The sequence below is a fragment of the Chenopodium album genome, chromosome 20, assembly GCF_948465745.1.
Source record: "Chenopodium album chromosome 20, dcCheAlbu1.1, whole genome shotgun sequence".
In the NCBI taxonomy this organism is placed as follows: Eukaryota; Viridiplantae; Streptophyta; class Magnoliopsida; order Caryophyllales; family Amaranthaceae; genus Chenopodium; species Chenopodium album.
In genome coordinates this window covers 37,062,691-37,089,095 of record NC_137853.1, presented here as the reverse complement: position 1 = coordinate 37,089,095, position 26,405 = coordinate 37,062,691, and the positions used below count along the sequence as shown (strand labels likewise).

General features: G+C 34.8%; 4 protein-coding genes, 1 long non-coding RNA gene and 1 pseudogene across 8 annotated transcripts; 5 read left to right on the top strand and 1 right to left on the bottom strand.

Annotated features, from left to right (window-relative positions):
• Positions 1-188: 188 nt before the first annotated feature.
• LOC145597155 (cytochrome P450 CYP72A219-like) lies at positions 189-2,561 on the top strand (annotated as a pseudogene).
• A 1,123-nt stretch (positions 2,562-3,684) lies between these two features.
• Positions 3,685-6,261, top strand: LOC145598952 (cytochrome P450 CYP72A219-like). The gene is made up of 5 exons (XM_081655351.1): positions 3,685-3,967; positions 4,391-4,608; positions 4,989-5,233; positions 5,313-5,706; positions 5,806-6,261. Exons 1-5 carry the CDS (start codon positions 3,685-3,687, stop codon positions 6,229-6,231), a joined length of 1,566 nt encoding a protein of 521 aa, XP_081511477.1. The 3' UTR covers positions 6,232-6,261.
• Positions 6,262-6,747: 486 nt separating this feature from the next.
• Positions 6,748-25,431, bottom strand: LOC145597330 (uncharacterized). 4 transcript variants are annotated; one of them, XR_014103321.1, is made up of 7 exons: positions 25,138-25,431; positions 24,466-24,571; positions 22,384-22,483; positions 17,625-17,713; positions 15,302-15,374; positions 11,153-11,247; positions 6,748-6,818 (listed from the first exon to the last, which is right to left on the bottom strand). It is a non-coding gene; the product is annotated as an uncharacterized LOC145597330 (long non-coding RNA). The 4 variants fall into 4 exon arrangements; XR_014103320.1 differs by lacking the exons at positions 6,748-6,818; positions 11,153-11,247 and having other exon boundaries at positions 14,768-15,374; positions 24,466-24,600; XR_014103319.1 differs by lacking the exons at positions 6,748-6,818; positions 11,153-11,247 and having other exon boundaries at positions 14,768-15,374.
• Positions 7,402-10,266, top strand: LOC145597781 (cytochrome P450 72A397-like). Its single transcript, XM_081654026.1, has 5 exons — positions 7,402-7,828; positions 8,353-8,570; positions 8,782-9,026; positions 9,105-9,501; positions 9,588-10,266. Exons 1-5 carry the CDS (start codon positions 7,546-7,548, stop codon positions 10,011-10,013), a joined length of 1,569 nt encoding a protein of 522 aa, XP_081510152.1. The 5' UTR covers positions 7,402-7,545; the 3' UTR covers positions 10,014-10,266.
• Positions 12,040-14,733, top strand: LOC145597328 (cytochrome P450 72A397-like). The gene is made up of 5 exons (XM_081653464.1): positions 12,040-12,316; positions 13,096-13,313; positions 13,501-13,745; positions 13,832-14,228; positions 14,308-14,733. The coding sequence occupies exons 1-5, from the start codon at positions 12,040-12,042 to the stop codon at positions 14,731-14,733; spliced, it is 1,563 nt and encodes a 520-aa protein (XP_081509590.1).
• On the top strand, positions 19,628-21,884 carry LOC145597327 (echinocystic acid 23-monooxygenase-like). The gene is made up of 5 exons (XM_081653463.1): positions 19,628-19,910; positions 20,335-20,552; positions 20,647-20,891; positions 20,970-21,366; positions 21,459-21,884. Exons 1-5 carry the CDS (start codon positions 19,628-19,630, stop codon positions 21,882-21,884), a joined length of 1,569 nt encoding a protein of 522 aa, XP_081509589.1.
• Positions 25,432-26,405: the final 974 nt, after the last annotated feature.

Here is a 26,405-nt window from a genome sequence, read left to right as displayed (position 1 = left end):
CTATTACATCATACACTGAACTTGATTAGCAGGACAATAATTATTAAAAATAAAAAAAATTGTGTTGACATTCAAATCCACGCAACCTCCACGTTTTTCTTTCTTTACCATAACAAATGAATCATATATACTCCTATAAACATAAATACATTCATTAAATCTATCTTGCAAAAAAAGCAAGAGGTAAGATGGAAAAAATGTCAGTAACCTCTGTTTTGCTATCAGTAGTATGTATATTACTTGTAACAGTATTGATCAAATTCGTGAATTGGGTATGGTTGAGGCCTAAGAAGCTAGAGAGATTTCTAAAACAGCAAGGTCTCTCTGGTATCTCATACAGATTCTTGTTTGGAGATCTCAAAGTTATTGCAGCAATGCGCGTCAAGGCCTTAAAAAACCCCATGGATACCATTTCTCATGATTATATCCCTCGAGTGGAACCTTTCCGCCTCCGGTTTGCCTCCATACTTGGTATGCTATCTATCCTCTTCTCTAATTTCTGAATTATACTTGAAAGTTTGTATGGTCTTGGATTAATGTACATAGCTTGTTATCTTGTATAATTGTACTATAAATATTAGTTATTAGTCTTATTACACTTTCATGACTTCAAATGTCTTAGTTATATTAATTTGATCATATCCTCTATCATGTCAAAGATTTCTACCCATCAAAATCAGGAAAAAAAAAACATTCTTTACTTTTGTATTTCAAAGTCTGAAGTCATTAGAGTAAAAGTCTCAATCCCTCTATCTCTAAGTTGTGCAGTAGTTATTTTGATAGTAATTACCTTAAAAAGAAAAAAAAAAATACTAGTATTAAGAACAACATTTTGAGACAGAGAAATTGAAACGTCATAGAAGGAAGACTAACCCACAGCAGCTCTCATAGATTACTCTTGATACCAATTTGGAGTGTGTGTTTCTAATAAGTGAAGAGCTAATTCCTGGTACATGATTAGCATCAATGTAGGAAAAGATTTCTTCTTCTGGTATGGCCCTATACCTATAATACAAATCTCAAAAGCACAGTTGGTTAGAGAGGTGTTGACCAAAACGAAAGAATTTCAAAAGTTAAAAATGAACCCCATTATCGAAAAGCTTGTTCCAGGGCTAATCACCCTTGAAGGAGATAAATGGACCAAACATCGAAAACTGATCAACCCTGCTTTCCATGTTGAGAAGTTAAAGGTCATTCCTCTAATCTCTTTGGTTTTGTCTTACATCAGTTGTACTACTTTGGTTCCATAATGCTCTTTTCATTTACATTTGCTACCAAACTACTAGGAAAGTAATCTATTTTGATGCTTGTTACAGCTTATGTTACTGGCATTCCATGACAGTTGTGAAGAGATATTGAACAAATGGGAGATGATTGTAGCTAAAAGGGGTTCAGGTGAGCTAGATGTGTACCCGGATTTGATGCAACTCAGCTCCGATGTTATCTCTAGAGCAGCATTTGGTAGTAACTACGAAGAGGGACAAAAAATATTTAAAATTCTTAAAGAGCAGACTGATTTAGGTATTCATATGTTACAATCAGTGTATATCCCAGGAATGAGGTAATTAAATTTACAACATTCACTTAGCAATTTAAATTTGATAAGCAAAGTTATAAGGCTCAATAAAACTCTGCTTCTTGCTAGTAGATTCATTCCAACACCGAGAAATAGGAGATTTAATAAGCTGGAAAATCAGATGCGTAGTTCATTACACGCAATCATTAACAAGAGGAAGGAGGAGACTGAGGCTGGAGAAGCGGTAAAGGCTGACCTATTGGGTATACTCATGGATTCCAATTCAAAAGAAATCCAACAAGCAGATGGTAGCAACAAGAATCAGCAAGTTGGAATGAGCCTTGAAGATGTGATTGATGAGTGTAAACTATTCTACATGGCTGGACAAGAAACTACATCTACACTAATAGTTTGGACAATGTTAGTATTAAGCAAGCATCAAGTTTGGCAAGAACGAGCACGAGAAGAAGTCTTGCAAGCATTTGGCAATAATGTCCCTGACATTGAAAATTTAAACCAATTGAAGACAGTAGGTTTTTTTTTTCACCTATTTTTTTCTATGCTTTATTTTAGATCTGTCTTCTAAGTTCTTATAATATTGTTGGTTTTTTTTTTAGATGACCATGATATATACCCACCAGCAGCGCAGTTGTCAAGGATACAAATCTAGGTACACTATCCCTTCCTTCGGGTACAATGGTCACTATCTTTGTAAATACTATTCACCGAGACAGAGAACTTTGGGGTGATGATGCAGAAGAATTCAAGCCAGACAGGTTTGCTGAAGGGATTTCCAAGGCAACAAAAGGGAATAACTCATTTTTTTCCCTTTGGTTGGGGACCAAGAATATGCATAGGGGAAAAATTTGCAATAATCGAAGCAAAAATGGCAATATGCAGGATTTTACAAAGGTTTTCCTTTGAGCTTTCACCGTCCTATGTCCATGCACCGAGGGTTGTGCTGTTTCTACAACCTCAGCATGGTGCCTATATAATCCTAAAAGCTTTGATAGTAATCATAGTATATACTCAATACTCCTATTAAAGCATACATAGCGCGCATTCAATTACATCTTACATACAGCATAATAAAGCTTTAATAGTAATCTTACATGCAAGTAAAGCACAAATAAAAGGCATATGTAGCATCCAATTACATGTTCCCTGTAAATTTATTTTCCTGTATCACAATTTTACGTTCTTTAATTTTCGTTCATTCAGATCTTATTCCTTATTCCATAAGAAATACGAATATGCATTTTTTTTTTTTTTTTTTTTTTTGAAAAGCGAATATGCATTATGTTTTTAAGTGCAGGATATAATTATTGTTTTGGAAAAAGAACCCATTAAAAAAAAAAATTAAAGAAGATATATACACGAATCTCGTATTAATTTCACTTCCACAAGCTTAGGGATGGCAACGGGTCGGACTCGGGGCGGATTATGCTAAATCCGACTCCGATCCGACAGAAAGTCGGAGGTTAAATCCGACATTAGATTCCGACTCCGACATCCGACTCCGACTTCAATATCCGGCCTCCGACTCCGACTCCGATCCGACCCGACTCCGATTTTTTTTCATTATTCAATATACTTTGAGATGTTGGGCTATTTGGGCCTTTACAACCCACACCCAATGCCACCATGTCCCACACAAAAATCCAATATCTATTGGAGTCGGAGTCGGAAAATCCGTCAATCTCGGACACATTTGTCGGAGTCGGATTTTTTTCTCGGATTTTTTGTAGGATCCGACTTTGACCCTTCTCCGACTCAGAGTCGGATTATTTTGACGGAGTTGAACTTGGATTACTTTTTTCTCGGACTCGGAGCGGATTTTTTTACCTCGGATCGGGGCGGAGTAGGGTCGGATCCGGACTGGATTGCCATCCCTACACAAGCTCCATGCTTCCACCCTGTATATGGAAACTTCAACAAAATAAAATATTACGCCTATAGTCCTATGACTCCTATTACATCATACACTTAACTTGATTAAAAAAATTAGCAAGACAATAATATTAAAATATGGAGTTGACTTTCTAATCTAAGGCTGTAAGCAACCTCCTCTGTCTTTCTTTCTCTCATAACAATTGAGGCATTTATACTCCTATTTCATTAAATCAAGAGATTTTAGTAATTAATCTTACAATTAAAGCAAGAAATAAATGGAAAAAATGACAGCAAGTTCTGTTTTGCTATCAGTAGTATGTATTTTAGGCGTGACAGTGTTAATCAAATTGATGAATTGGGTATGGTTGAGGCCTAAGAAGCTGGAGAAATTGCTCAGACAGCAAGGTCTCTCTGGTACTTCCTACAGATTCTTGTTTGGAGACCTCAAAGTTTTTGCTGCGATGCGTGCTGAGGCTTTAAAATACCCCATGGATAGCTTTTCTCATGATTATTTCCCTCGAGTGGAACCTTACCGCCATCAGCTTGCCCCCAAACTGGGTAATCTATCCTCTCCTCTAATTTCTGAATTACATATCCCAGATTTCGTATTAGTTGTTACAGTTTGACTTTATATATCTTAGCTATATCACTTTGACCATATACTGAGAACACATAGTAAAGTGGGATCATGTGAGAATTTTCTAACCATCAATTTCCCACAAAAATAAAATGAAGTAGTTAATTTTGAAGTTCAAAGTCAAAGCATTGGAGATTACAAAGACAATGTAAAACAATTACTCCTTTCGTTTCTAAATGTTGTTAATAATTTGACAATACTTACCCTTAAAAAAGTCAAAAGTAAAAATAGCATTTCCACACATACAGAGTAACACGTAACACATATTATTACTCCGTACTTGATATCGATTTGGAATATATTGAGATGAGCTAATTACTAGTACATGATTGGCATCAACGTAGGAGAAGATTTCTTCATCTGGTTTGGCCCTATACCTATGATACAAATCTCAAAACCACAGTTGATTAGAGAGGCATTCACCAAAACTCAAGAACTTCAAAAGTTGAAGGTGAACCCCATTTTTGAAAAACTTTTCCCAGGGCTTGTCAACCTTGAGGGAGAAAAATGGGCTAAACATCGAAAGCTGATCAACCCTGCTTTCCATGTGGAGAAATTAAAGGTGTTTATCATAAACTCTGCAATATCATCTAATATGAAATATTTTCTTTTCGTGATGAAATATTTTCTTTTCATTACTAGTAAAGGTGTTTATAAAAATCTGTACTAGTAATGAAAAGAAAATATTTTTCATTACTCCCTTTTTCTTTACTAGTAAGGGAGTAATGTACTAGTAATGAAAAGAAAATATTTCATATTAGAAAATATTACTAGTAAAGGTGTTTCTCATAAACTCTACAGATTTTTCATGCCTTTCAACTTTACAATAGGTGATTCAAGGAATCTCCTCTTTAAAGTTTCCTAGATTCCTAGTAATGTACTACTGGTTATACAAGCCATTAAACTACCAGGATAATATTTTGCTTTTGATGCTTGTTACAGCTTATGTTGCCAGCATTCCGTGACAGTTGTGAAGAAATAATCAACAAATGGGAGAAGATAGTAGCTAAAAAGGGTTCAGGTGAGCTAGATGTGTACCCAGATTTGATGCAACTCAGTTCTGATGTGATCTCTAGAGCAGCATTTGGTAGTAATTATAAGGAAGGACAAAAAATATTCGAACTTCTGAAGCAGCAGACTGATGTCGGTCTTCTTATGTTACAATCAATTTATATCCCAGGAATGAGGTAAATTATAGCTACCATAGTGTTTGTATAATTTTATAAGCAAAGTAAGCCTCATTATAACCCTGCTTCTTGCTTTTAGATTCATTCCAACACCGAGAAATAGGAGATTTAAGAAGCTGGAAGACCAGATGCGTATTTCATTACGAGCAGTCATTAACAAGAGGAAGGAAGAGATTGAGGCTGGAGAAGCGGTAAAGACTGATCTATTGAGTACACTCATGGATTCCAATTCAAAAGAAATCCAAGCTGCTGGAAGTAACAAGAATCAGCATATTGGGATGAGCCTTGAAGATGTGATTGATGAGTGTAAACTATTCTACTTGGCTGGACAAGAAACTACATCAACACTGATAGTTTGGACAATGATACTGTTGAGCAAGCATCAAGATTGGCAAGAACGAGCACGAGAAGAAGTGTTGCAAGCATTTGGCAATAATGTGCCTGACATTGAAAGTTTAAATCATTTGAAGACAGTAAAGTTTTTTCCCTTCTCTAAGCTTTCATGGTTTCATTTTGATAATGATGTATTTTAATTTGATTAATCTTCTAACAAAATGGCTGGTTTGTTTTAGATGACCATGATATTGTATGAGGTACTCAGACTCTATCCACCAGCAATGCAGTTATCAAGATGGGTTCAAAAGGATACAAATCTAGGTGCATTATCACTTCCTTCAGGTACAATAATTACTATCTTAATGAATACAATTCACATGGACAAGGAACTTTGGGGTGATGATGCTGAAGAATTCAAGCCAGAGAGGTTTGCTGAAGGGATTTCCAAGGCAACAAATGGGAATAACTCATATTTTCCCTTTGGCTGGGGACCAAGAATATGCATAGGGGAAAAATTTGCAATAGCCGAAGTAAAAATGGCCATATGCATGTTTCTTCAACGGTTTTCCTTTGAGCTTTCACCATCCTATGTTCATGCACCAAGGACTACGATATTTCTACAACCTCAGCATGGTGCTCATATAATCTTAAACAAGCTTTGATGATATTACAATCGCAGATTTCTTATGCTTACTTGCTCATTAAGAGTTGGCCTGATTTGTGTCATTAATGAATTTTCAGATTGTTTTATAAATTTTGTGGTGTTCATCTTTTCAAAGATAAAAATACATCTGAAAATAGTTTACAAGTTTATGTTAAATTCATCTTTAAAACTCTGCATTTTCTTCAATAATCAGAAAGAAACTGGAGATTCTTTTAAAACTCTGTAATGGTTGGATGAACAGAGTTTAGATATGTAAGTGTAAAACTGATCTTAGATTTTTTTTCAAGTTCGATCCTGTTATGTTAATTTTAGTAATATTTGTATCAAAATCCTAGTTTGTTATGTTCCAATTTCAATCAATGAAGAGATTAATAGGAAACAATGCAACAACAAAATTAAACAAAGAATAATCCAAATGTGCAAAAGTCTTTCTTCTAAGATAGCAAATAAAGTATACTGCAACAAAGCAAGTATTATGTCATTAGAAAGATAGAGGTCCTGATTCACATCTTTACCTCAAATAATATAATGCCCTTTGCTGCTTTGACGTTTACACCAGCCACCAACTTTGACTCCTAATAATATCTGCCAATCACCAATACACACACAAGTGAGAGTCTTTGTCAGTACATCAAGAATTTAAGAAAATCAAAGGAGTTTATCTCAGATTATTGAGTCAGAGAACAAGACTAGACTGCAAGTGTGCAACTATTAGGAAAACAAATGAACCATCAAAATTTTGAACATTTATATACATCAGATGAAATTGCTTAAAAATTCAGATTGCCAATAGGAAGCTAGACTGTTCGGAGCTAAAGTAAGTAATACAAGATAGAATATTAAACAAAAACTAACTAAAATTTGGTTAGCAATCCCGGCATACAGGTTAGTTGCTATTTTGCATCAATCCATAGGCGTATATAAACAAAGTCTTGCACAAGTTCACAAATAAAAGTGTCAAGACTTTGAAGTCAAAATGCAGTCTTTCTCAGATTCCTTTGAATCTTCAATATTCCTCGTCAAACATTAAAAAGGAACAATAATCAACAAATAAAGGAAAAAAAAAACTCTTTCTTTTAATTTTATTGAGACTTTTCCAAGAAATACAAGACAGAATTTTTATAAAAAGGTTGATGGGATTAAACCAATCTCATTTGAATGAACTGACATCATCCCTTGCGTAGTTGCATGACTTGCATCCCCTGTTTTTATTTAGTCAGAAGTTCAAAACAAATAAGAAAAAGAAAAAAAATCTCCTACTTAAACAGGAAATCTGGGCATAAAATTTACAAAACCCACAAAAAGAAAAGAAATGGAATTGGCATCAACAAGCTCTGTTTTATTAACAGTAGTCTGTGTATTGGTAGTGACAGTGTTAATCAAAATGGTAAATTGGGTATGGTTGAGGCCCAAGAAGCTAGAAAAATTGCTCAGACAGCAAGGATACTCAGGTAATTCTTACAGACTCTTATATGGAGACCTGAAAGATTTCGCCTCAATGCGAACTCAGGCCTTGAAAACCCCAATGACCGGCTTCTCTGATGATCATTATTCGCGTGTGGAACCTCTCCGCCATCATCACCACACTAAATATGGTAATTCATCTAATTTTATGGCGAATAACAATTTTTTGATCAGGTGATGGACTTGCTGCTATATATGCTACTATACTTTTGCTGCTATATATGCTACTATACTTTTGCTGCTAAGATGTTAAATACTCAAATTTACACCCGTGGCAAATAAAATGACCAATAAAACAGAAATGATTGATTCAAATGTATGGAGTGAGTAGAATTGTTCTTGATCCAGCTAAAATTATTGCAAGTACTCCTTTGGTCTGGAATTATAGTCAGATATACAGCTATAAGATCCAGAAATTAGATGTCAGACTTGTCACATAGTCTCAGAAATTAGTGAATAGTTCGGGTAGGTTTGAGTTATATTATTACTCCGTATGAGGATATTAAGGATATTTCTTCATACTTACTCTGTTCCTATTTAGATGACACGTTCAATTTAGGCACACACTTTAAGAAAAGGAGAGTGAATGTTAAAGAAAGTGGGTAGACCATGTGCTTTAGTGATATAGATTGATTTGGGTTGGTGTTTACTGCAGGAAAGGATTACTTTCTTTGGTTCGGCCCTGTACCGATGATAAATATCTCAAAGCCAGAGATGATCAGAGAGAGCTTGACAAAGATGCAAGAATTTCGAAAGACAAAGGTGAACCCCATTTTGAAAAAACTTGTTCCAGGGCTGAGCAACTTAGAAGGAGAAAAATGGGTGAAACATCGCAGACTGATCAACCCTGCTTTCCATATGGAGAAATTAAAGGTCACTCTCTACACTTTATACTTAATTTTTGATAGATACGGTATTAAAAAGGAAATTCAAGAGTTTGCACAATTTAAGACAACTCATCCACTGACCATTTCATCTACAAAAATCAGTCTAATTATATACATGAGATACTATCTTATACAAGTAATATATTAGCAATGAAACTTTTTGGATGATAATTATTAACTTATGATGCTTGTTACAGCTTATGTTACCCGCGTTCCATGATAGTTGTGCAGAGATCATTAACAAATGGGAGATGGTAGTAGCTGAAAAGGGTTCAGGTGAGATAGATATGTGGCCAGACCTAATGAAACTCAGTGCTGATGTGATCTCTAGAGCAGCATTTGGTAGCAACTATGAGGAAGGACAAAGGATTTTTGAACTTCTCAAGGACCAGGCTGATTTAGCACTTCTTATGATACAATCAGTTTATATCCCAGGAGAGAGGTAATAATTAATAGCATCCTGTAAATTTCCACAGATTATTTATGAAGAGTAGGGTTTAATCCTGCTCCTTCCGTGCAGATATATTCCGACAGCTAAAAATAGGAGGTTTAAGGACACTGAAGATAAAATACATACGTCACTGCGTACAATTATAAACAAGAGGAAGGAGGCCATTGAAGCTGGAGAAGAGGCAAAGTCTGACTTGTTGGATATCCTATTGAATTCTAATTATACAGAAATGCAACAAGCTGTTGGTAATGATAAGTTTCGGCATGTTGGGATGAGTATTGAAGAGGTAATTGACGAGTGTAAACTGTTCTACTTTGCTGGACAAGAAACTACTTCAGCACTACTAGTTTGGACTTTGTTATTGTTGAGCAAGCACCAAGATTGGCAAGCCCGAGCACGAGATGAAGTCTTGCAGACATTTGGGGATACTGTGCCAGAATTTGATGGTTTGAACCACTTAAAGACAGTAAGTATTGTTATTTCCTAAAGATAATGAATGATAATAATAATTAAAAGTTTTCATCACATAATGACATAATATGTTAATTTTAGGTGACTATGATACTATATGAAGTCCTGAGACTCTATCCACCAGTACCACGAGTAACAAGACAGATCTATAAGTCTACAAATCTAGGGGAACTATCAATTCCTTCAGGCACATTGATCAGTTTCTCAATGCATTCTGTCCACCGAGATCATGAAATTTGGGGTGATGATGCGCAGGAATTCAAACCTGACAGGTTTGCTGAAGGTATATCCAAGGCAACAAAAGGAAATAACTCCTTTTTCCCCTTTGGTTGGGGACCAAGAATATGTATGGGGGAAAGATTTGCAATGTTAGAAGCAAAATTGGCATTATCCATGATTCTACAACGCTTTTCCTTTGAGCTTTCCCCTTCCTATGTTCACGCACCCACAACTGTTCTGTTTCTACAGCCTCAACATGGTGCTCAAATAATCTTACACCAGCTATGATGATATGCAATTAGATACTTTTAGATTACTGTTGGTAGCCCTCAAGTAATATCACTTATTAGTCTAAGTGTTAGAATCCAACTCTCTTAGTATGTTTTAAATGCCTTTCTACTGCTTTCCTAGACTTTTCTATAAGTTTTTTTCGGCTTTAGACACAACTATTGTTTTACTGTCGTTTCAGTGTTCACTGGAGATTCTATGTAATTTCAAAAGAATACTCTTTTAAGGGTGAATGATTAATGAAATCTACGCTCTATGTCCAGTTGCTTATTGCTTTGAAACTTGTATGTTGTTTTAGACCTTTATAGATATTGTGCCTTGTTTTAAAACATCCCCACCAAACTAAGAGACTCTCCAAAGTCCAAACAAATAGAAACCAAGCATGGTCTTGGATGTGTATTTTTGGAAAATAGAGTTCATTTGAACATTTCTAATTCTCAACTACCATGTGGAGGTCATACAGTTGTCAGTCAAGCTATTATTAGTACACAAATCACAGATAAGTTAAAATCTGCCATGTTCCTTCTCATCAACAAAATTACAAAACTACTGAAGTGCAATTCTCTTTAAAGTACTTCAAAGAGAAATATAGTGAGAGGATTTGTCCAATACTCTTATAAACATTAAATCATCATCAATACAACAATAGTCTCTTTGATTTTGGTGGGTTTTATAGTCTTCAAGTGATATGCTTGGAGGATCTTCCCATCTCCCAACTACTGTCTTCTTCTCTACTTTCAAATTTTTAATTGTTCTTGTTTGTTCATCCTAATCACTTTCATTGGATCTTCCCATCTCCCAACTATTGTCTTCTTTTCTACTTTCAAATTTTTTTAATTGTTCTTGTTTGTTCATCCTAATCACTTTCATTGCCACTATTCGCACTAACAAGAATAATACCAAAATAAAATATAAGATAACAACTAAAGCCACAAATGCTTGAACGCATAATTAAACTACACTCCGGTTTATAAAGCAATAAAAAATCTTAATAGGAAGCGAATAATCTGAATGAGTAAAAGTCTTTTCTTTCTTTTTTTTTTTAATTTATCTTTTAAGAAAGCAATCGAAACATACTATAACACAAGTACACAACATCATGTATTATGTCATTAGAAAGATAGAGTCCAAGTCTTTACCTCAAGATATATTATGCCCTTTGTTGCTTTGACAACGACACCAAGAGAAGATTATTCTACACCAGCCACCGCTTTGACTTACCAAAATAATTTTTCTGCCAATACCAATATACACAAAAGTGAATAGTCTTTGTCAGTACATCATGAATACAAGAAGATTATTAGATAAAACAAAGCAAATTTTATCTCAGATTATTGAGTTATAGAACAAGGCTACAGTGCAACTGTGCAACTAATCTTGACAAAATAATTTTAGGAAAATGAACCAACCAACGTAATTTTTGATATGTACAAAATTAAGATTGCAGATATGCAACTATACTGTAAGAGCTAAGCCTTAAGGGAAGTAATACAAGGCTTGCACCAAGGTGCATGTAATAAAGAATATCCGTTACTCCGTATTAGGGTCCTTTGTTTCGAAGCCTTTTTGTTGAGTAAGAAGACAGAAAAATGAACTAAATCTAATTTAAACTTAGTTAGCAATCTCTGCATGAGGATGAGTTATGTACGTCTATCCTTTATCCTTAGTCAAATTTAAACAAAGTCCTGCACTACTCCTCCTGCACTACTTAAAAAATAAAATGTCAAAATTTGAAGGTAAAAATGGGATCTTTTCTCATTTCCTTTGGGTCTTGAATATTCCTCATTAAACATTAAAAAATATTCAAGCCAGTAAAACAAGAAAGATGATGGGTTTACGCCAGTAAAGCCACCCATTTGAAGGATCTGACATCATCTCTTGCCTAGTCGCATTCCCTGTTTTTACTTGGTCATGACAAAAGGGGGAAAAAGTTCCTAAAAACAGGAAATTTGGGCATAGAACTTACAAAACCCAAAGTTCAAAAAAAAAAAAAAAAAAAAAAAAAAAAAAAAAACACAAAAAGGAAATGGCTTCAACAAGCTCTGTTTTAATAACAGCAATCTGTATATTGGTAGTGACAGTGTTAATCAAAGTGGTAAATTGGGTATGGCTGAGGCCCAAAAAACTAGAGAAATTGCTCAGACAGCAAGGTTTCTCTGGTAATTCTTACAGACTCTTCTATGGAGACCTCAAAGATCTCGCCTCAATGCGAACTCAGACCTTGAAAACCCCCATGACCAGCTTATCTGATGATCATTATTCGCGTGTGGAACCTTTCCGCCATCATATCCGCACTAGATTTGGTATGTCATCTAAATTCATGGCGTGTAAGAATTTTTTGATCAAGTGATAGACTTGCTGTCTTGCTGCTATATATGCTACGGAATACTGTATTTTTGCAGCAGAGAAGTTAAAATGATAGCAGTGGCATGTTAGACCAATAATATGGGTCAAGTAAAATTGTTCTTGATCAAGCAGACTAGAATATGACATTTACTCTTCCGTACCCCTGTCAAACACTTAACACTCTGACATGGATAAGGAATCCGTACCCTACACTTCAATGCTCACCTAAAACACTTCAACAATTTCAAACCTTTTGGAATGAAAAGACAAACATTTGTGATATGTGCTCATTAATGGATTTAAGATTAGCATTTCAGATAGAAGTAACAATCAATTAAGCCTAAAATGTGTGTATACTTATTTGCACAGTGAAGCTCATGTGAAACAACCTTTTAAAAACAAAGATATGTTCCATTTGTCTCCACACCCGTGTCCAATTTTTGGACAGTGTTACCGTGTCTATTGACAGAGCACACTTGAATTTGTGCCTGCACCTGACACTTACAATTATTGCAAGTACTCCCTCAATCTAAAATTAGTAGACATGTCACATAACCTAAGACAGAGAACGTTGAGATTGTTTTGAGTTAAACAATAGAATGTAGTTCAATTAAATTTTAATGCAATACACATCTATGAGAGACTGGTTTAATTTTCACTGAGATCAAACCATGTAATAAAGGTCTGATATATTCTGAGAAAGTGATAGATTGATTTTGAATTGGTGTTACTGCAGGAAAGGACTACTTTCTCTGGTTTGGCCCTATACCGATGATAAACATCTCAAAACCGGAGATGATCAGAGAAAGCTTGACAAAGATGGAAGAATTTCGAAAGACAAAGGTGAACCCCATTTTTAAAAAACTTGTTCCAGGGCTGGTGAGCTTAGAGGGAGAGAAATGGGTCAAACATCGCAGGCTGATCAACTCTGCCTTCCATATGGAGAAGTTGAAGGTCAGTGCCTACAATATTTTAATTTTTTACACATTATAAAAGAAGGAAATTGAATAAGTCACACTAGAGAGATTCATTTTATCTACGAAACAATTAAAAAGTCTTTTAATTCATACAATACGACCATAAAATACATGTGAACATTCAAACCTTTTGGATAGTAATTTGGTTTCCATGCTTTTTACAGCTTATGTTGCCCGCGTTCCATGATAGTTGTGCAGAGATTATTAACAAATGGAAGATGGTAGTAGCTGAAAAGGGTTCAGGTGAGGTAGATGTGTGGCCAGATCTAATGAAACTCGGTGCTGATGTGATCTCTAGAGCAGCATTTGGTAGCAACTATGAGGAAGGACATAGGATATTCGAGCTTCTCAAAGATCAGGCTGATTTAACTCTTCTTATGACACAATCAGTTTATATCCCAGGAGCGAGGTAATTAATAATAGAATCCTCAATCCTGCAATATTTCTACAGATTAATTATTAGAAGATGGGTTAAATCCTGCTCCTTATATGCAGCTACATTCCGACAGCTAGAAATAGGAGGTTTAAGGACACTGAAGATAAATTACATGCATCACTGCGTACAATCATCAACAAGAGGAAGGAGGCCATTGAAGCTGGTGAAGAGGCAAAGTCTGACTTGTTGGATATCCTATTGAACTCTAATTATAAAGAAATCCAACAAGCTGTTGGCAATGACAAGTTTCGGCATGTTGGGATGAGTATTCAAGAGGTAATTGACGAGTGTAAACTCTTCTACTTTGCTGGACAGGAAACCACATCAGCACTACTAGTTTGGACTTTGATATTGCTGAGCAAGCACCAAGATTGGCAAGCCCGAGCACGAGAAGAGGTTTTGCAGACCTTTGGTAATACTGTTCCAGAATTTGATGGTTTAAACCATTTGAAGACAGTAAGTAGTGATATTTTCTTATGATAAAGAATGAAATCAGAATAAAAATAAAAATCATGATATATTATGTTTCATTTAGGTGACTATGACACTATATGAAGTCCTGAGACTCTATCCACCAGCACAACGAACAACAAGACAGATCGACAAGGATACAAATCTAGGGGAGCTATCAATTCCCTCAGGCACGTTGATTAGTATCTCGATGCACTCTGTCCACCGAGATCAGGAAATCTGGGGTGATGATGCGCAAGAATTCAAACCTGACAGGTTTGCTGAAGGAATATTCAAGGCAACAAAAGGAAATAACTCCTTTTTTCCCTTTGGTTGGGGACCAAGAATATGTATAGGGGAAAGATTTGCAATGTTAGAAGCAAAATTGGCATTATCCATGATTCTACAACGCTTTTCCTTTGAACTTTCCCCTTCCTATGTTCACGCACCCACAACTGTTCTGTTTCTACAGCCTCAACATGGTGCTCAAATAATCTTACACCAGCTTTGATAGTTACAACTAGAGAGTGTTTGTAATATTATGATCATAGAAATTTCACTTTCTTATTTTATTTTTATTTTGAAACAGAACAAAACAAAATTTCACTTTCTTATTAGTCTAAGCTTGAACTTGGAAGTTTACTTTTCGAAAATAATGTTCATTCGAACTTTTCCTAATTCTCAACTATTGTAGAAGATACACAGTTATCATGTCACTTGTCAGTTATGTCAATAATAGTACATCTTTCTTCTTATATCTTTTTTTTTTTTTCTCCTTATATCTCAGCACACAAAAACACTGACAATTTGGCATCTGCCAGATTCACCTGCATTCACAAAACTATTAGATCCCAATTCTCTTTATGTGTACATTGTCCTCCTTGAACTAGAACCCAACTTACTTTAGTCCCAAGCAACCAAATTGAATTCCAACTAGATTATAGGTTGTATAGCTCCTACAGGCTATAGGGTGCATGTAATACAATAAACTTTTAAGTAAACAATGCAGCAATCAGAATATGGATTTCTTATGTACTCCGTACTGGTTATGCCTCAAGAAATATGACAATCCATTTTACCTTAGCAAAAAAAAACCCAGAAAGAGACGTTCTTTCATTCATCACCAAATTCGACTTCGACTACAATGCATCACTGTTGACACCAAACAACACAAGTTAATTAATTATGATAGAGAACTAAGAAAACAATGCTAATAGACTTTATCTAAGACATTAAGCTAGAGAATCGTATCAAGGCTAAAGCTCAATGTACTGCCAGATTCAACTAAGAAATAAACCATTATAATCATAAACAGAGATCATACCAGATGAATATTTTCAGAAGATCAAGGTAGTGGATATCATATTTAAGTTGTAAGAAAAGATAAGAGCAACAGACATAGTAACACATGAATCAGATGAAAAGGTTGGAACTTTCAAATGTAATCAGCAAAATACTTCAACAAACACAGGCATAATTTATACATGCATCTTCAAGAACCAGCCCTTTCAAGACTGATTTGTTTGGGCTGTCTCTATATCAATGGTTAGCATCTTGATGCCAAAGTGAGCCAAGGAGACCATCATGAAGACCAATGAATTTCGAAAGGCAAAAAATTCAACCCCAATTTGACAGCTTTTTCCCAAGGCTAGTCAGCTATAAAAAAAAAAAAAAATAAAAAAAAATAAAAAAAAAAAAAAAGAAAAGAAAAAGAAAAATGAGTCAAATAAAGGAAGATCATCAACCCTGCTTTCCATATGGAGAAGTAAAAGGTCAATCCCAATAACAACTGCCTTTCCACATGAAGAACAGAAGAAGTTAAAGGTCAATCCCTAAAAAGCTGACTTTTCACATGGATAAATGATAATGATTAGAAAAGAGTAAAATCTACAGCAATTATTTTAAGCAATCCCTGCATAAAGAATCAAAAAAGATATACAGTTGTAATCTTGTATTAATTTCACTTCCACGAGCTCCACACCTCCACCTCATATTAGGATATACCAAGTATTATACAATTAACGTGATTAGCAAGATAAATAAAAATGGAAATAAAAGAGTGGACTTTTGATCAAGGCAATTTCCTAGTCGGCTACGGTGCTACCATCTCACATCCTCTGTTTTTCTTTCTCTCATATATACTACGAAAAAAAATTTAGAGGTTTTCATTTAATCTTGAGATTTCAGTGAAATCATCTTAAACAAGAGTAAAAGCAAGAAGCAAATGAAAACAATGACATCAAGCTCTGTTTCGCTATCAATAGTATGTATATTAATGTTGACAGCGTTAATGAAATTGGTGAATTGGGTATGGTTGAGGCCCAAGAAGCTAGAGAGATTACTTAGACAGCAAGGTCTCCCTGGTACTTCTTAGTTCTTACAAAGATTGGTGGGAGATATCAAAGATTTTGCCACGAAGCGTGATGAGGCCTTAAAAAAAGCATTATGATGATTCTACAATGATTTTCCTTTGAACTATCACCATCCTACATTCATGCTCCCAGGACTAGAATATTTCTAGGACCTCAACACGGTGCTTACATAATCTTAAACAAGCTTTGATGGTATTGCATGGTGCTTGTATGATCTTAAACAAGCTTTGATGGTATTGCAATCACAACTTTCATATGTATGCTTACTTGCTTAGTAAGAATAGTTGACTAGATTTATGTGGTATACGGTTAAACCAAAAATGATCATTCAGTTTGTTTTTCCTACTATCCTAGAACTATTTTCCTCTTCTCTGTACTTGGATGAGTTTTTTCCTGAAATTATAAACTCTGCATTTTCTTTAAACCAAAATGTAACGGAACATCCACTTCAATGAATTGCACCACATCATTTACTTTAAATTCATCAATACTCCATAACAGTTAAATTTTGGTGCAGTGAACTTTTTTATATACTCCAGAAATGTGAGCCTAGAACTGAGCATGGGTTTGAAATTAACATTCCAACATATAATCTTGAAGAAACTATGTTTTCATAACTATATTATAAACATAAATATGTGATCATATTAAGGATTTTATAATTGATCAATTGTCTTCAATTCTCTTATGTTACCTTAGTATTTTTGTATCAAAACCTTATTCCTATCTTAACAAATAAAAGGATTGTCTAGTTCCAACAGGCTGCACATGAAAAAAGAAGATATCTTACTAAAAGCTAGATCAGACAAGAAATAAAGCCAGTTTTAACACACACTTGAACTATTTTACCATGTACCAGTGCCATAAGAAGTATTAATACTCTGTATGAAACAATGCAACAATCAAAAAAACGAAAAGTGTATGCAAAAAAATCTCAATATGTAAAAGTCTTACTCTTAAGAGTGCAAATCAAATGAAAATGTAGCACGTCAAATACAGTGTTGTAAGAAAGGGTTATTCAAATATTTACCTCAAGTAATTGGCAAAGACACAGGCAAAAGAAGATGATCCTACACCAGCCACCATCCTTATTTTTTACTAATAATTTTCACTGCCATTCTGCCAACACCAATATAACAAAAAGTGAGTTTTATTGTTGTCAGAGCATCAAGTACATAAACAAAAAGTTAAAAAGCAACACAAACTAACTTTATATCATATTGTTAAGTCATAGAACAAGGCTAGAGTGCAACTATTCTAGAAGTAGTAGATTTAGGAAAATGAGGGAACCATCATATCTACAAACACATATAATGAAATTGCATAAAGAGTAAGATTGCATATGTGACATTCAAAGGGAGCTAGCTTGTGTAGAGCCAATAGAAGTAACATAAGGCTTGTATATTTTCCTCTCCAATTTCACAGTAGAGCTAAAGAACAAGGCTATAGTGGACTGTATCTCAATCTCTCATCCTTTCTGCAGGAGCCCCTACTAAGCACCTTTTTTTTCATTTGAGGATTTTTGAAATTTTAAACGGTCAAAGATTTAAAATGATCACTAATACTTATCAAATGAAAAAAAAAATACCATACGCAAAAAGCCTATGTGCCTTGTGGTAATCACTGTTCAGGTGCACAAGATTTTCATTTGATGAATTTTTGTTCATCTAAAGATTTTTTTTCTCAAGCCCATTATGTCAGGTAACCATAAAAATAAGTTGCAAATGGTTCATCAAAGTGTCCTATGTGCATACTACATTTAAGTCATATTTAGACCAAGACTAACAAACATTAAGAAAAAAATTCCAGATTTTTCAGGTCTAGTAAAACACTATCTAAAATGATTGTAAGTCAAAATGTAGTCTTCCATGAATAACATTAGGACTTAGGAGACCTTCTTCATGAGGAGAATGTCCAAAGCCCTCCACGCCCATTTGGGTCTGAATTACTCCTTCTTAATCATTGGACATATATCACCAAATCAAGCAAACATTCTAGATTACTTTGAAAGTACTTTTTTTTAGTTTACGATTTTACCAAAAGTAAAGGGGAATGCGCCACCCATCTGACATCATGCCTTGCATGAGTTGCATCCCCTCTCTTTCCTTTTATTTCAAATTAGTAAAAACAAAAGGTTTACAAACCCAAAGAAAAGGAATGGAAAGAGTTCAAGCTTTGTTAATAACAGTACTTAACTAGTTAAGCAAAGTGGTGATTTGGATACGGCTGAGGTGAAAAAGCTCACAGCAAGGTTTCCCTCATAATTCTTACTAAATCTTCTTTGGAGACCTCAAAGATTTCGCTTCAATGCGAACTAGACACTCCGTAAAGCCCAAGAGAGTGAGTCAAAAAGTGTAAATATTGTAGGATACGAGGTAAGATAGTAAATTATTGTTTGCCAAAAATGAATAAGGTAGAAAGTAAGTCCCCTTTTTAAAAAATAATAATAATAATAATAATAATAATAATAATAATAATAATAAAATAAAAACCACGTGTACATCAATGAAATTGGAGTAAAAAGGGCAGTAGCTACATGATAGTCTTACATATTTATGACAAATTAGAGCTTTAGAAATGAAAGAAAGGGCGTTAGACACAAGCCATAATTAAAGTAGTGATAAACTAAAGTATATGTATTAAGACAAGTCAAAGTAACACAGTGCAACTACACCATATAAAAACAAAGTATGAATAAACCAATTTTTTATTTTATTTTTGACAAGGAAAAGGCCAAATTCAACCCGCCTTTACAACCCCTATAATTGAATTAAAAAGCTATACTTGTATTAATTTAAATAAACTTTTTACTGGTAAACGTCAACAAAGATAAAATATTAGTCCAATTAGATCATAACTTAACTTGTTTACCAAGACAAAATTATGATATTAAAAACAGAGTTTGACATTCGAATCAAAGAACCTTCCTCTGTTGTTCACTCTCTCGTAACAAACCACTCGTTTTCCTATAAACATAAATGATAGCTCCAATCTTAAAATTTAAGAAAGCAAACTAACAAAGAACAAAAAAAAATGGAAACACTAACAACAAGCTCTGTTTTGACAGCAGTAGTATGCATTACTGTTGTGACGGTGTTTATCAAGGTGGTGAATTGGTTGTGGCTAAGGCCCAAGAAGCTAGAGAGACTGCTTAGACAGAAAGGTTTCTCAGGCACTTCTTACAAATTTTTGTTTGGAGATCTCAAAGCTTTCGTCACGATGCGTGAAGAGGCCTTAAAAACTCCCATGGATAGGTTCTCTGACGAATACTTTCCGCGTGTGGAACCTTTTCGCCATCAGCTTGCCTCCAAATTTGGTATGTGATCAAGCCTCTTCCTTCTTTTGGTTTGGATTCGTTGTTTTTAATAAAAAATAAACCGTTGAGATGTTGGAATTTGGCAGCATATTACACTTGAATTGTCTTGGGTTAAAATACACTTCCTTGTATTTTATAACAGTTGTCACACATTAATCTAAGTCATAGTAAGACGCATTTAATCATATACAAGGATAAGAAAAGAGAATACATAGTAATATGGGATCTTTTATGTTAAATAAATCCAATTCAATTTCCAAAAAAATTAATTAATTATATACTCCGTACTTCATAATTTTTTAACGAACTTTCCACAATTGTGTAATCAATATATTATTGTGTATTAAGATTATAAAAGGTCAAAAATAGTGAAGACTGTAAACATCAATGTGAACTTAAGATTTCACAGTTGGACTCAATGCAGGAAATGATTTCTTCCTCTGGTTTGGCCCTATACCTATGTTACAACTCTCGAAGCCACAGTCAATTCGAGAGGCGCTGACCAAAACACAGGAAATATGCAAGGCAAAAGTAAACCCCATTTTCGACAAGCTTTTTCCAGGGCTTGTCAGCTATGAGGGAGAGAAATGGGCCAAACATCGGAAGCTGATCAACCCTGCTTTCCATGTGGAGAAGTTAAAGGTCATTCCCTTACATTCTTTAGCTTATCTTCTACCATTGTCCATTAATAATGTATAAATTAAGGGAAATTATTAACTTTTGATGCTTGTTGCAGCTTATATTACCGGCATTCCGTGAAAGTTGTGAAGAAATAGTCAACAAATGGGAGATGAGAGTAGCTGAAAGAGGTTCAGGTGAGCTAGATGTGTATCAGGATTTAATGCAGCTCGGTGCTGATGTGATCTCCAGAGCAGCATTTGGTAGCAACTATGAGGAAGGACAAAAGATATTTGAACTCCTTAAAGAGCAGACTGATTTATCACTTCTTATGCTACAATCTGTTTATTTCCCAGGGAAGAGGTAATAATCTATAACATCAGCTAATCGATGTTGATTTGGCAAAGAAACTAAAGTTTTAACTATACTGCTTGCATTCAGATTTATTCCAACACCAAGAAATAGGAGGTTTAAAAAGCTAGAAGATCAGATACATAGTTCCTTACGTAAAATTATCAACAAGAGGAAAGAAGAAATTGATGCTGGAGGCTCGGTTAAATCTGACCTTTTGGGTATACTCATGGATTCCAATTCAAAAGAAATTCAACAAGCTGCAAGCAGTAACAAGAATCAGCATGTTGGGATGAGCCTTGAAGATGTAATTGATGAGTGTAAACTATTCTACTTGGCTGGACAAGAAACTACATCAACACTATTAGTTTGGACACTGATAATGTTGAGCAAGCATCAAGAATGGCAAGCACGAGCAAGAGAAGAAGTCTTGCAAACCTTTGGGCAAAATGTGCCTGACTTTGAAGGTTTAAACCATTTGAAGACAGTAAGTTATCAGTTATTTGATCCCATAATGTATGGAATAAGGCTTTAATTGATAATATTTTAATAATATGTTTTCTGATTTGTTTGTTTTAGATGACCATGATACTGTACGAGGTTCTAAGACTCTATCCACCAGTATTGCAGATTACCAGATGGATTCCTAAGGATACAAATCTGGGTGGATTATCAGTTCCTTCAGGTGCAATGATAGCTTTCTTTGTGCATACTGTTCACCGAGATCAGGAATATTGGGGTAATGATGCACAAGAATTCAAGCCAAAGAGGTTCGCTGAAGGGATATCCAAGGCAACAAATGGAAATAATTCATTTTTTCCCTTTGGTTGGGGACCAAGAATATGTGTAGGGGAAAAATTTGCAATGACGGAAGCAAAAATGGCATTATCCATGATTCTACAACGCTTTTCCTTTGAGCTTTCACCATCCTATGTTCATGCACCCAAGACTGTTATGTTTCTACAGCCTCAACATGGTGCTCAGATAATCTTACACCACCTTTAATGGTATACAAGCAGAGAATCCATACTATTGTATCCTACTGTTTGTTATCATTATAAAAATTTCAATTCCTTATTAGTCCAAGCATGAGTATGGACTTAACAATTAAAAATTCATTTGAACTTTTCCTAATTTTCCATTACATATGTAGAAGTTATGCAGTTGTCAATTATGCTATGATTTCTAAATTTTTACCTAATATATTACTTTGATAAGATAACCAGATATTCACTTCAGTTATTGGCAATTCTGCATCAATATGTTTTACTTTCCCTACCAGGCACTTTCCTGAGCAATGAATCTCAGCAAACAGCACTGATAAGTTGGAATCTGTGGTTGTTTCCACATTGACATAACTACTACACCTATTAGATTCCAATCTCTTGTGCCATAAAATTAAATTTAAAAGGGATAAAGGGTTGTCCAGTTCCTACAGGTATGAATCTTTATACGAAGTAGTAAACAATTCAGCAACTAGAATATAAATTACGTTTGTACGTACCAGCAATGCCTCAGGGAATAGCCCGGTTACTTTGGTAAAGATAGCCAGAAGAAGATGTTTTTCCACTCGGCACCAACCTTACTTCAGATCAAAAGCACCACTGTAAACACAAAACAATACATGTTAATTTCCTATGCTAGAGGGGTAAAGCAATGCAAATTGACTACATCTAAGACACAGAGCTAAAGAACATAACAAGGCTTGGGCACAGCTGCTCTTCACATATTTCGCAAAACAATAAACAATTATAATCAGAATCAAAAAACGCAACAGAAGAATATTCAAAAGATCAAGCTTGTATAATGTCACATTCATAAGGAATGCTCAGAGGTAGAGGCAAATTTAATCTAAAATGTCCTACAAAACAAAAGATATCATCTAAGGTTTGCTTTACCCCTATCTATTGAACTACTCTGATTTGACCTCATCGGAGTTAAACAGCACAAGAACCAATGCAGAGACGATCAGTAAATGGGAAGTTATCACACTGAAATGGGTTCAGGGGAGCTAGATGTGTGGCATGATCTAATAAAACTCACTGCTGATGTGATATCTAGAGCAGCATTTGGTAGCAGCTATGAGGAGGGGCAAAAGATATTCAAACTTCTCAAGGACCAGACTGATACAGCTCTTCTTCTTTTGCATTCAGTGTATATGGTATATCCTAGGACTAAGGTAATACATACTATAGCATAATACAGTCTTCCTGAATTTGACCAAAGAAATTCAATCTGTTATTACATAAATTTTCTTTGGTAAAATTTGTCCATTTATTTGGGTTTCAAAAAGACGTGGATTACAATTATTTTTTTCTTTTTTTCCAAATTGAGCTTCCCAAGAAATGAATCTATCCTTAGATGGAAAAATTTTGAAAAAACATGATTTAACCAACATGTTGACAAACTGATTACGATATTTAGAAACCTAGAAATAAAAAGAGAGGATGAAACAGACCATTGTTTTGAAGTTCCCATGCATGAGGACAATCGATTTGGCTGTATTGTGCTTAGGATCTCCTTTACATTTTTGGAAGAAAAAGCCTAGCCACTCTAGATTGGGGGGTAGGCCTCGAAAAAGCTTCTCTTTTAGTCTTACTTCCTTGAATACCCAATTATTAGGTCTAATCCCCCACAAAATGTAAGGAATATCCAATTTACATTAACATCAAAATCAGAAGAAAAACATAGAGTTTCTCACTCTTCTGCTCATTAAGCAAAGTAATGTATGATGCTGCCACGTGTCTTCGGATACATTCCGAAATTCCAACATCAAGAAATAGAAGATTTAAGAACATAGAAGATCAAATTCACAGGTCACTACGTGCAATCATCAACAAGAGAAAGGAGGAAATGGAAGCTGGAGAAGCAGTAAAGGGTGATCTATTGGTACACTCATGTATGCAATTTAAAAGAAATTCAACAAGCTGCAGGCAATAACAAGTATCAGCATGGTGGGATGAATCTTCAAGAGGTAATTGAGGAGTGTATACTATTCTATAGGACTATAATAGCTACATCAACACTATTAGTTTGGACATTGATTCTGAAGGATTGACAAAGATACAAGTCCAGGTGCATTATCACTTCCTATGGGCGCATTAATCATTTTCCCAATAATATTATTCATCAAGAATTCAAGATAAGGAATTTTGGGGTGACGATACACAAAAACTCAATCCAGTCAGGTTCTCTGAAGGGATTTCCAAGGCAGCCAAAGGTAACAGCTCCTTTTTTACCCCTTCAGCTGGGGACGAAGAATATGTATAGGAGAAAGATTTGTCTATGATAGAAGCTAATATGGAAAGAATTTACACCCATGGATGTTATGTTTCTGCAGCCTCAACATGATGCTCAAATAATCTTACACGGGGTTTTAAGGTAAGGACGGAAAAAGTAATAATCTGATACGGTCTTAAATAATCTACCAGTCATGTTATGTCGCATAATTGAAATCTTTTTTTGATGCAGCTATTAATGAAGTATTACCAAACAACTAATGACAGTAAGATATAGATATTTGTTTAAAATGGTGTAGCAATCAATAAACCAAAATATGTTCTCAAGCACCAACTATTTAACTTACCTGAAGAATAAAAACCTTGTTGTCTCTAGATAAACAAGAGGAAATGCTACTCCATCAACAACTAACTTCGCCTTCCATTAATATGCATTACTGCCAGGCTGCCAGCCTGTTAATGCCAAATAATACAAGTTTGTACTGTCATCGTATCATTTGACGAAGAAAACATAGAAAACAATGAGAATTGTCTTTATCTCTCTCTATATATATATAAGCATTAAGCTACAACCACAAAAGCACAAAATGCTAGCAATTTATCGTATTCGACACCAAAAAAAACAAGGCTAAAGAGCAATTTCTCTTCAAAATGCATAACACATTCTGATTTTGTACAATTCACAGTTAAAATTGATGCAGCATGATATAATTTAAGTTAAATGAGATCAAGTTTTGACAAATTTCACTTTAATTCATTCTCATTACCACAATTCTAGTCAATTAAAAAAATTCTCATTACCACAATTTATTACCAGCTACCAAACGAAACGATAAAGGAAGCAGGAAGGAGGAAGGTAACATAGGGATTCCACAACCTCATCTCTTCTTATAAATCAGTATCAGTCATCAAATTCCTAAAACCATACTTGCTTTATCAACGGCTAGTAAGTAGTAACTGAATTTTGCGAAAATTGTTGTAGAAAATTAACTAAAAAGCACCAAATTTTACAAATGTACCTGAATTGGAGCAAGGTTTTCACCGGCGATATTGCGAAGATCTCCGGCCATATTCCGGCGGAAAGTACTTGTTTTCCGGGAATTTGGCAGCGACTTTCTCTTTGTTTGAGTTCTCAATTCTAGCAGATTACTCGGAATTACTGGAAAGTTTCAGGCGTACAGATTACAGAGTAGGGTTTTGGTGATCAATTGTACTTATAATTGTGATTTTGGAAGCGCTGATCTTACTCTTTTCGGAGGAGTAAATGAATAATGTAAATTAATGGTACCACTCAACTACTACCACCACTAGTCCACTACCACTAGTCCACTACCATGTCACACGTTAATACATTATACATTTATACGAGACTACGAGTATTTCGTACGTAAGGTCGGCTATATTGGTACTTGGTTAGAAAAATTAAAAATAAAATCCAATAAAAAAATATACTACTCGTAGTCTCATACGAAGTACTTTTTTTTTTTTTTTTTTTTTGTATAGAAAGCCATAATACCTAGAACTAGGAGAGAAGTTCTAACCACTTGAGTTAATCCCTTACTCTCACTACTACTCAAATACTCGTATTTTATACTTCGCCTTGAACGTCTTAATCCCATTAGTGGGGTTGGCTACATGACCACTATGAGGACTTCCCAGGAGGTCACCCATCCTAGTACTACTCTCAATCATTATGGCTCATGCCAAGGGATGTGACAAAATTTTACACTGGCCTAACGTAACCCTCCTCCTTTATCCAGGCTTGGGACTGGCAGCTGAAAACCCACTGGTGGAGTTGAATATTCTTATTATATAAAACAAAATAATTTCTTTGTGCATCAATTAAAATCAAATTCTCCAAGAATTAAAATTCCTTCGTATCGTCGTTGGCTTAAATCCAATGATTTTCTATGTGGCGCTACAAATCTCGAGAGAAATGCAAATATATATATTTATCCGTTTTTCTAAATTTTACTCACTTTGATCATTTATTTCTTGAATTATACGGAGGAGTATGTTAGTAAGATTTTTTTAGTGTTTTATATTTAAGTGACAATTTTTAATTATAGTCGCACAACACTTACATCAACTAACTCAGGGAAATTCTATATCTTAAATAATTTGAGTCATTAATGACTGGTTGGTATAAAATTGTGCTTAGATGGTAACATATTATCATGATACCAAAATAGCTAGTCTTGCATGCATTAATACTAACAAACGTAAAATGCTTTATTGATATCTCTAGTATTATTTGTTATTATTAAAATCGTACGAGGTATCATTA